The sequence below is a fragment of the Elephantulus edwardii genome, unplaced genomic scaffold (genome assembly GCF_000299155.1).
Source record: "Elephantulus edwardii isolate Elephantulus edwardi_28Jun2011 unplaced genomic scaffold, EleEdw1.0 scaffold00022, whole genome shotgun sequence".
Classification (NCBI taxonomy): domain Eukaryota; kingdom Metazoa; phylum Chordata; class Mammalia; order Macroscelidea; family Macroscelididae; genus Elephantulus; species Elephantulus edwardii.
Genome location: NW_006399772.1, coordinates 22,473,710 through 22,485,331, shown reverse-complemented (window position 1 = coordinate 22,485,331; position 11,622 = coordinate 22,473,710). Strand labels below are relative to the sequence as shown.

The window sequence follows — 11,622 nt, the reverse complement described above, 5'->3', positions numbered from 1 at the left end:
AAATATTTCATTGAAAAGACAGTTTCTCCTGAGTAATGCACTTTTGCGCTATTCCAAGGCATTTTGGGGGAAAAAGCCTGGATGGAGACCCACTTTCAAAGTAATTCAGCCACAGAACCCCCACAGAGCACTGTTCTCCTCTGACACGCGTGGGGTCACCTGAGTCGGCCACTACCATGAGTAGCTGGGTTGTTAAAGAGGAAGCAGTTAGAAGTAGACTGACTGCATGCCAGACTGTTGAGAAGTGGGAGTCACCTTCTTCTTGCTCTTGGCCCAGTGTCTTAAGACATTACACATAACAGTGAAGTTGTGAATGCCATTTAGAAGTGTAATCACACAGTGTTCTTCCCAGCAGCTCTCCACACGGTTTCATGACTTTTTTTGATGCACACCTCTGTTTTCTCCTAGGCTCGCCGAAAGGAGGTCTTCATCCAGGAGCGATATGGGAGATATAACTTGAATGATCCATTCCTGGCCTTGCAGAGAGACTATGAGGCAGGTGCTGGGGATAAAGAGAAGAAGCCCGTTTGTACCAACCCCCTCTCTATCCTTGAAGCTGTCATGGCCCACTGCAGGAAAATGCAGGAACGGATGTCCACACAGCTGGCTGCTGCCGAGAGCAGACAGAAGAAGGTACTGTGCCTTTGAACCCCTCATCTTTCCCATATCTCAGTGCAGAATGAGGAAACCAAGCTACTTGCTCATTCTCAGAGCTTTTCAGGAAATGTAGGGTTAAGAATTTAGAATCTAGAAAGATTCTAATGTCCTTTTACAAATGTAATTCAGGATAAAAATATCCCTAAGCTCTTAAAAAATTATGTAAAGATCTTTCTTTTTCTGTAACAGTTTCTTCAGTTCAGTCTTAAAAATAGGGACTTATATTTTTCCTTTTGAGGGAAAGACACCTTTACCCTAATGCTGGGAGCATGTAGTTGGCTATTAGATTGACGATCTAACAATTTGATCAGGATTCTCTGATCATGCCAGAGCATCGCCACATTATTTATCCAGCTTCTGTCTGAAATGCCTCATTGCAAGTGTAAGTTGTTTTGCTTTAATTTAAAAATGATTTTACTTGACTTTTTCAGTTCTTGTCATTTCTTTGGAAATTAAATATAGAACAAAGAGAATAGAATGGAAGTGTGCACAGTATATCCATCTCGTAGCCTGTCAGCCCTGGCCTGGTTAGTCTCCAGCATGTCTCTGGGGAGCTGCCTGGCAAGGTCAGACCCAGACCTCCAGGCTCCTGTCGCCATGTGTTTCCTTTAAACCAACCTCCTCCCAGACTCTGTCCCAACCATACACAAGGCACTTATTTCACTTGAATACATGGTTCAAAGAGGGCTGAGTATAATTAAAAACGTACTCAGATCAGCCATAAGTTTATAAGCTAACTCATTGCTATTGAATTGAAACAGATTCCTCCTTGACCCTCCATTGGGTTTTCAAGGCTGTTGATGCAGAATAGGAGGAGATTGCTTATTTTTCTCTCAAGGAATAGCTGGTAGATTTGAACTGCCAGAGAGGTGGGACCTTTGTGTTAGCAGAGAAACTCCCTAGGGATTATGTCACAAGAGATCTCTTAACTGTTACTTTTGTTAGGTACTATGAGTCAGAAATGATTCATAACTGACCCTCCAGGGGTTTTCAGAGACATGAGAGGAGATGGCCCATCCTTCTCCTGAGTCAGCTGGTAGATTGAACTGCGTGCCTTTCGGTTGGCAGTGCAACTCTTTACCAGTAGAGCTTTCTTATAGAGGAGAAAATTTTGTCCTTCAGAGATGATGCTTAGACTATGAGCTGCTTTGTTTGAAAATTAAATAAGGAAGTCAGATGAGGGAAGGCCATCTGGGATTATTAGAATTTGAAGAATGTGCTCTTTCAAGCATTGATGTTGTTTTGTTATGTGCCATCAGGTCACCTGTAACTCATAGCGACCTTATGTACAAGAGCCCTAAACCCTGCTCTATCCTGTACCAATCTTATTGTCTATGACACACCTACCCCTATTACCCAAGTCACTGAATCAATTCATCTCATCAAGGGTCTTCCTGTCTTGCGCTGCCCTTCCACCCTCCATCTCCAGGGACTGGTCCCTTCTTGAAACATGTCCAAAGTATGTCAGACGAAGCTTCAGAATCCTTACCTCCAAGGAGCAACCTGGTCTCACCCTCTCTAGGACAAACCTGTTTGTTCTTCTAGCAGTCCATGGTATATTTGATACTCTTCTCCAGCACCACAGCTCAGAGGCATCAGTTCTCTTTTTGTCAACCCTAGTCATTGTCCAGCTTTCTGATATATAGCAAGTAATTGCAAAGACTGTGGCCTGGATCAGGCACACCTTAGTCTCCAGACTGGCATCATTGCTCTTCAGTACTTTGGAGAGGTCTCTGACAGCAGGCTTTCCCAATGCAATTTGTCTTTTATAATGCTGTTTCAAACATTATTAAAGCATACATCAAAATGTTCCTTGTATTGGTCCTTCCCAGAAAACTTGCTAAATCTCACTTGAATGAACCCCAGGCTCACAGTGAACCTGGGTGTGCTGTATTGAAGATAACACCATATGGTGTCTGCATTTCTTTTCTCTATAGTCATTTTGGGCATAAACATCCATGCCAAGGTTCTAGATGAGTGTTGAGTGAACACTAATGTCTACCTATTATAACACATGGCATAAAAGTAAAAGCACCAGAGAAGGGGGTGCTGTGCAGCACGGGGGGAAGAAAAGGCCCTCCGTGAATGAGAGCCACAGTCAAACGGTTTGACTGTATTTTGCACACTTTCTGCAAAGACGTGCAGAAAACCACTGAGCCCTCTGGAGGTTTGCAAAAAATCCCACAAACCGCACAACCAAGAGCCAGTGTGTTTCAGCTGATGTCACTGAAGAGCATTTGTGTTTCTTGGATGGGGTACACTTCAATTATGTTCTTAACATGTCAAATGAGCTATTTCATGATAAAGTTTATGCCGTGATATCAAAATATCGAGGGAATGTTTTTGTTTTCAATTTACTCTATAAGAAATGTACCCTTTACTAAATCTTATTTCAGTTCTCCATTTTATTTTTCTCTTTTTGGAAAAAAAGAGGGGGAAATCATGCCTTGTTGGATGAAAGGTTTTATTATCTAGCCTTTTTTTTTAAATCAATTTACATCCTGTTTGTTTCTAAATGACTGGGTCATTTCCAACCTGGCTGGGAGTGAAAGGAAATGGGTTCTGTCCTATGGGTCCTGGGAGCCTAATAAATGAGCCAGTGGCCTGGCTCCTGCACATTATGGGGACACAGAAGTCCTTTATGGCTGAATTCATTGGCTCTGTAGCCTCAGTGTAGGGTCGTGTTGACAGGAAGTTCTTAAAGGATGCTCTGGCTAATCATAGCATGTGAGAAGCATTACAATTTGTCCTTCTACCTTATAAAAAAGTCCCACATCAACTGATAGGACCAGAAATAATGCAGCTACCCTGCTTTTTAACCAGCAAAATTACCTGTCGCACTTAGTCCTGAAAGGAAATATTTTATTCCCAAATCTTCAACTCCTTGCATCCAGATTAAGTTTCAGTGTTGAAATAAAGAAGGAGTAAAGAGGGGGATCCATTTTTATAAATTAGTCTGTTTATTTAAAATGACCCACAGAGCAAAAGTCGGGGGGAAGAAAGGTCCTCTTACCTACAATTGAAGTATTTCTTATCTGACACTGGACACAACTCTCTGGCACTTCTAAAGCAAGCCTTTGGCCTGGACACAGCTCTGGTTGGCCTCTCAGCGTTCATTCATGCATTGGTTCCTGCTGAGGCTGCTAATAGGAGAGTGAGCTCTTTGGTCATTTGTGTGCCAGGGAAGTTTGATCAAGAGCCAATTTGGCAAATCATAATTGCCCATAAAGCCACTTTGAACAAGGTAATGGGAAACATAGAGTGGAGTGATCTGCTCCCATTTTGAGCCAGTAACCCAACATATAAGTATAGGTGGGCCTTCCCCGCCCCAATCTGATCTATCTGTTAATAGAGTTTCTACTCTAATTGATTTGAACACTAAGGAGGAAATAAATATTTTTTCAAACATTTTATTAATACTTCAAAAGCATACATTTCTAGCTCTGAAATAGGAACAGCTTTTTAATTTGTTGTTGTTGTTCTTGTGTAGACAACAGTAGACAGTAGAGGCTGAGGTAAAGCTTTTTGATTTGAATAGATTCTTTAAAAGCAAGAAGCCAAAACTAACAACTAGGCAATTTAGAAAGGTGCAGTCTTTTCCACCAGGGTAAAGAGCCAAGGATGTTTCCAAGCGTTAAATAGAGCTGCTTCCAAGTGTCAGCTCAGGATAATTAGGTCAGCCGTATGCCAGTTCCCTGCCTGTCACTTTGTCACACTGTGGTGTTGTGTGTGTTGCTGCGATGATGGAAGCCGTGCTTGTGGTATCTCAGACACCAGCAGGGTGGACAGATTCCAGTGGATCTTCCCGCTGAGGTAGACTAGGGACACACAGGTGTCACTCGACCAAATGAACCAAGGCCAGCTGCCTGAATCACAAAAAAAAATGTGGTTTCCATAAAGAGCTGGAAGATGGACCAGAAAGGAACCAGACCCACAGTCGTCAAGTCAGTGCCAGCCCATAGCCCTGTAGGGCAGATCAGAACTGCCTTGTTGGGTCTCTGACTGTACCTCTTTATGGAAGTAAACCTCACATCTTTTTCCTTCCAACATGCAAATGGGTTCAAGCCACCAACCTTCGAGTTCGCAGCCCAAGGATTCAACCACTGAGCCAACAGGTAACTCTCTGGGTTAGAAGGCGTTCTGTATAACACACCGGTCCCACCTCTGTTCAACAGAATGAAACTCTGCTGGATCCCAGCATCATCCTCTCAATCTCTGCCATGTATTAGCCCATCCTTGCAGTCACTGTGTCACCCCATCTCATTGAGGACCTTCTTCTGTTTTGCTGACCGCCTACTTTTCCAAACATAAAGCTGATTTCTAGGGACTGTCCATTCCCGATAACAGGACGAAAATACGTGAGAAGTCTTATCATCCTTGCTTCTAAGGAGTATCTACTTTATTGTCTTCCAAGACAGATTTGTCCATACGTTTGGCAGTCCATGGTAGATTGGATACTCTATACCATCATCACAAATCAGAGGCCTGAGTTTTTCTTCACCCTTCTTTACTCTTCGTCCAGCTTTCATATTATGCATATAAAACAATGGAAAATGACTTGGCTTGGGTCAGCTGTATGACTTGGGTCTTTAATGTGACAACCTTGCTCTTTAGCATTTTAAGGAAATCCATGCTAAAGATTTGCTCTTTGGAACATGTCGTTTTATTTTTTGACTGCTGCCTCAGTGAGTGTTGATTGTGGGTCCTATAAAAGGAAATCTTTGGCGACTTTAATCTTTTATCCATCTGTCATGATGTTGCTTTTTGTCCCATTGTGAGAAGTTATATTTTCTTTACACTGATGTGTCATCCATTCTGAAGACTGTCTTGGGTCACCTTCAGTAAATGCTCCAAGTCTTTCTCACTATTAGCAAGTGAGATGAGTCATCTGCCTATCACAGATTATTGATGAGCATTTCTCTAATCCTGATGCTGTAGTTTTCTCCATATTGTCCAGCTTCTAGATTTGTTTTGCTCAGCATTCAGGTTTAGGATGTATGGAGAAAGGGTACAATCCTGATCCCTGCCTTTCTCAATTTTAAACCATGCACCCTTTCCTTGCTCTTTTCAAACGAGTGGGTTTCTCTCTCTCTCTCTCTCATAAATGTTCTGGAATTTCTATTCCTCCAAAAGTTTTTCATAATTCACTGTGATAGATTTTGTAGATTGTGTAGATTCACAGTTAAATGCTTTTACTTTCAGTTGGCATCTGTCTGACATCAGCAATGATATTCCACAGCCTCTTCTTAATCCATCTTGAACTTCTGGAGTTCTCTGTCACTGTATTGCTGTTCCAGCCACTTTTTAATAATCTCTCACAAGATTAGACTCACAGGTGATACTAATGTTATTGTTGGTTAGTTTCCATGTTCTGTTAGAGCACCATTTTGGAGGAAAAAACCACGTATATATAGATCTCTTCTAGTCAGTTGATCAGTTAACTATCTTCCAGATTTCTTGGCCTAGACTTGTGGCCAGGATTGAGGCCTGCATCTGCTTGCTGCAACACTTCAGTTGGTATTCTAACAATTTCTGGTGATTTATAAGCTCCTATAACAACATACAAACTCTGGTGGTGTAATCCATAAGGGATTATCCAACTAATCTAAAGACTGGACCTCTTAGGAAAAGATGAGCATTCCCCTCCAGTGCAATTTACAACTTCCAGAAATTCACTGACAGTTAGCTATGTGTCAGTTGATCTGATTGCAGTAAATTTCAAGGATTCCCCCCCCCCTAGTGCCTTCAGTTCAACATGGACTTCTTCCTTCAATACCATTGGTTCTTGATCATATGCTACTTTCTAAAATGGGTCAGCATCAAACCAATTCTTTTTAGTACCCTGACTGTAAGCATTCCTTCTGTCTTCTTTTGATGCTTCCTGTATCATTCAATATCTTGCCTGTGGAGTCCTTCAGTATTTATTTTCTTTTCAGTTCTGAGATCTGTGGCTCTGAACAGATTTAGAGGTGCATACAGTTCACCCAAACCTAGAAAATAGAAACAACAAACTAATTTCCATTTATACCTTTCTTTCTCGAGGTTCTAGACTCAATAAAGAGGGACTATGAAAACTCCTGAGTTTAAACTGCTAACTGGGAGCTAGGATTTCATGATAACACTCTGCTATAAAAAAACCCCTACAACGTTTAGTATATGTATTATTATGCATTTGTTTGTGTTTTGTTCCACATACATTTTGTGACATAATTCTATAAAAGAGGTCAGGACTGAAGGAAGACTCATCAACAGTCTGCACTATGCAGCTGACACAACCTTGCTTGCTGAAAGTGAGAAGGACTTGAAATACTTACTATAAGGGATCAATATGAATTGCATTTCAACACCAGGAGGGCAAAAATCCTCACTACTAGACCAATAGGCAGCATCATGATAGCTAAAGTTTGAAATTGTCAATGATTTCATCTTCCTTGGATCCACAGTGAATGCCTGATTCAGACCATGGGATTTTCAGTGACATGCTACTCATGTCTGAGAGCTAGGCAATAAAGAAGAATGAATGTCTTTGATGTGTGATGTTGGAGAAGAGCACTGAATATCCCGTGGCTGCTAAAAAACCCAGCATACGCATCTTGAAGAAAGTGCAGCCAGAATGTTCCTTGGAGACTTGTGTCACATATTGTGGACATGTTGCTAGTAGAGGCTATGCTTTGGAGAGGTAGAGGGTTAGCGAAAGACAGAAAGACCTAAACAAGATGGCAAAGTGACTTCCAGCAGTGGACTGAAATGTATCGGAGATGATGAAGGTGGCTTAGGATAAGACAGGTTCTATCCTGTTTTTAGGGTCGCTGTGAGTTGTACTCAATAGCACCTAATAAACAACTACAACAACAGTGTTGTCAGGAGGGGCCAAGCCTTGGAAAAGGAAAGATCAATAAGACAGGAAGACCTTGACCGAGATAGACTGACACTCACTGAGTACAACCGTGTGCTTGAGCATAGTGAAAACTGGGCAGGACAGGTAAGGTTCTGATCTGTCATAATGTTGCTATGAAGTGTAGTCACCTCAACAGTGTGTAACAATGTTGCCCTGTTGTGTAGGATGGGATTAATCGGTGGCTCGAGTAACCAGGCAGAGAAGGGGACAGGAGTTCAATGAGTCTTTAAAGACTCAAGGAAGCCATCAGAATGAAAAAAAAAAAAAAAAAGAAGTTATTCTGCTTACTTACATTTCAACACATTGAAACCACTAGTATATTGACCTGAATAATCCTAAAAAAATTTACTGTTAAAAATGCGAAAATAAATCTACTGGTGATATAAAAGATGGAAATTATTGAGAGAACATTAAGTGGTAAAAATAAATACCCTAAGACTATTTACTATCTTTGACAAATGTGCCCTCTGTGCTCCCACTTCATAAATGACCCAGGGCTGTCCGCCTCTCTCTCTCTCTCTCTCTCTCTCTCTCTTCCATTGTGAATGCGTCTAATTGCCTTTACATTGCTGCTCCGCTCCCTCCTCCATAGTTTTCCCTTTCGTTCTGTGAAGTATGTGTTTGGTGACTCTTCATTCATGGCTCCTCGTCTGGGTGCTATTCTTGGAGCTGCCACCCACCTTCTCACTACCACTGTAGCCACATCAGTTCTTCTCAGCATTTCCACACGATCCACTTCTCTTCTGCGAAAGCATTTAATGACGCAGCTCGTTGTAAGACTTTCCTCAGCCCCTGCTTAGAAGTGGTCGAATGGAGCGATAAGTCGCCTGGACGATAGCTCAGCAAAGCTGCCTGCCACTCTGTCATCTGTGTCTACGTGAAACTGGAGTTCCTTTCTTTTGCAGTGGTATTTGTAGTCTTTTTTCAGTCCTACTTGTTTCTTAATAAATTCTCTAAGGTCTTAGAATAGAGTAAAAGGAAGTTTGTGGTGGTAATACCTAGTAATACCCTGTGCACAGCAGGCATTTTGTGTAAATGCAGTTAACACTCAGCTTATTCAGATTTCAACACTTTTAAATCACTGGTGTGATGAACCTTGCTATTCTTTAAAAATTTAATATCAATGATGTTGAATAAAGCTACTTTTTTATGATATAATAATTGAAAAATTATAAGACAGAATGCAACCTTTGATAGAGATGAAAGGGGAATGGCTTAACGATCATTTGGTAAAACCTAGAAACTTGAGGGCCTGTCCTCTGAAGTGACAGTATGCTCAAAGACCATTTGATTTGTCCTAGGCCTATTGAAATTATTAACTTGATCTTTACAGTATTATATGGTGGTGGTTGTTATGTACCACTGAGTCGGAACCAGCTCATAGCTAACCCTCCAGTGAGTTTCCAGAGGCAATAAATTGTACAGATGGAGATTGTCCATCTCTGTGGAACAGCTGGTGGATTTGAACCTTATACATTTGGGTTGATAGCACAACTCCTTACCCGCAGGCTACTAGAGGTTTAATATGCCTGTCCTTTCCTTCCCCTCTCAGGTGAACTATGGGCGGGAAAACTTATAAGAAGACAGTTCATGTTTACACAGCACAAGTAACTGTTGTCTTATGAATTGACTGTGTTTTCAGTGTCAGGCACTATCCAAAGTGCTTTATGTATATTTCCTTACTGAATCTTATAGTTCCTGTTATTGCCCTGTTTCAAACTAGCATGTACAGACAGGTAAGAGACTACAACAACCTACTCTGTAAACATGCAACATTTCAAGTTTACACAGCTGATAGATAGGGGATCAGAACTCGGCGCTGTCTCACTTGTGTCTTTAAGCACATTGGTTTTATTTGTGTTTAGAGTAGAATGGACAAGGACTGTTTTTCTTAATGAAAAGTTTTTGAAGAATGAGAGTCTATTTCTACATTGATTGGATGGAGCTGGTACACAGGGGCGTGTTTAATATTTCTAGAAAGCAATGTGGTAACAGTTGGAGAAGATGAAGTAAAATCTGACCCTTTTCAGTAGGAGGTAGAAACTTTTCCCCTGAGATTGAAGGGAAGGACATGAACTATATGAAGCATAATCTTTATTTATTGACATTTTAATGGAAGTTTATAGAGACTTTGGATTTCTATGCATTCATTTTTGCACATTTTCCTCCCTGCCCACCCCTCCTGCCAGTTGGTTTTTCTCTTTGAAAAGTAAAAAAAAAAAAAAAGAAACCAAAATCTCTGTAAATGTTCATTAAAATTGTTAAAATAAAAAAAAATACAAAAAATATTCTAAAAAAAAATAATAAATTCATTATTATACAATCCCCCCTCCCAGTCCACTCTCCCATGCAGCTCTCATTTTGGACTCTTGTCATGAAAATAATACCTAATCATATATTCTTTTGAAACACTTCTCTCCCTCATGTTTCAGTGCCGTATACATTAGTTATCCCCTCTTTTCTTAGGTTCCCCCAACCCTGATGTCATTCTTGCTTTACCACAGCGGCATTATGCAGTATTTGTCCCTTTGTGACTGAGATATTTCACTCAATGAAGCATAATCTTAACAAAGAAGACCAGATGTATAGAGAGTTTTTCTGAATTATTTTTTGGGGAGAGCCAGTAAATAGAAATTCCAAGTCATTTGAGTGAGTGTTGGGTGAGCTTTGAAGGAAAGTGGCAGAGATGTGAAATACCCATTGAAGTAAACGGTAGTGGATGATAAAGGTTTATATAGATTGATTAATGGTTGAAGCTAGAGCTCAGCTGAGTTTAAGGGCCATATGTTTGTAGGTTCAGCAGTTGTGTGGATTATTCCATGTTCGGGTAGCTATGACATATGTTAGAAACGATGCACATTTGTCTGAAAATGGAATTTATAGGGCATATGTGAAGAAAAGGCAAAGATGTAAAAGAATTGTGGGTAATTTTATGATTTCTGTACATTAAATAGTACCTGAGATTTTGTTAAGTTGATCTTCTGTTTAAACATTTTTTTAGGTTGCTTTGAATTGTAAGGTGAGAGTTGTCCCTTAAGAAATACAGTGTGAGGATCCAGCCTGAAGAAGTAGTACCACATGGGCTGGTCCACGTGGGCTGGTCCACGTGGGCTGATGGGTGTGTGGTAAGAGAAGCTTGAGACCCTGTCTCAACCTGTGTGGTTGCCCTGCTTCTGAAACTATCACCTAGATAGTGTCAGGGAAATCACCAATGCTCTTGGCCTCTAGTTAGGTATTTTGTAAAATGAAAATTCTATAACACATCTTGTCTTCCACCTTCAAAAGTAAACCATGAAACTTATATTTAGGAGATAAACTGAAAATTGTCACAGCTTATGGTATTTCTTCCACTGCTGCAAGCGTTTTATTTTGTCGATGTTGATGTTACGTAACTTTGAGCTTTTTTAAAACAGTTGTGTATGTCTTCTAGCAACTACCACTTTCTGATGCAGTTAGAAGAGTAAATAATTAAATGTGTTTTCATTTTTAAAAAGTCTGTCTTCTGTGAGGCACCCATATTAATAAATGATGCATGTAAATATAACAGTACTGTTAACCAAATTTTGTCTAATCCACTGAAGTCGTCCCCAAAATTTCATGTAGTAGGATAAAATACATGCAATAAACCACTATCCCTTATTATTCTTGGGGAACTATTTCTGTTCTGGCAGTTATGCATGGGACCCATCCCACTGCTATTCAGCAACTATTCTTCAAAGCAGAAAATATCCCAGAGGAAATAGCTGGATCTCTGGTGTGTCCTCGTTGGGTGGTAAGCCACCTTCCCCTTTTGGTCCCATGACAGTGAGGAGAATGGAGTAATCGATTTTTACCACAGGATGAGAAAAAAAGAGTACCCCTCCCAACTCACGTAATCTAGATAGACTTAAAGGGCCGAACTCGTTCAGCATTTCTTAAGCTCAAGGAACTGAAGAACAAATTCAAACCTCAAGTTGCTACAATCAAGAATGCTTTAGGCAGAATGTTAAATGATCCAGGAGGTATCAAAAGAAGATGGAAGGAATATACTGAGTCATTCTATCAAAAGGAATTGGCAGATACAGAAG

The 11,622-nt window shown here is 40.5% G+C and overlaps 1 protein-coding gene across 1 annotated transcript in view; it reads left to right on the top strand.

The window, feature by feature from the left end:
- Window positions 1–11,622, top strand: part of LOC102846862 (cortactin-binding protein 2-like) — a 165,118-nt gene that overhangs the window by 68,329 nt on the left and 85,167 nt on the right. The window contains exon 3 of the mRNA XM_006882666.1: window positions 409–633. Within this exon, the coding sequence (XP_006882728.1) occupies window positions 409–633 (225 nt within the window). The remainder of the gene's footprint in view (window positions 1–408; window positions 634–11,622) is intronic.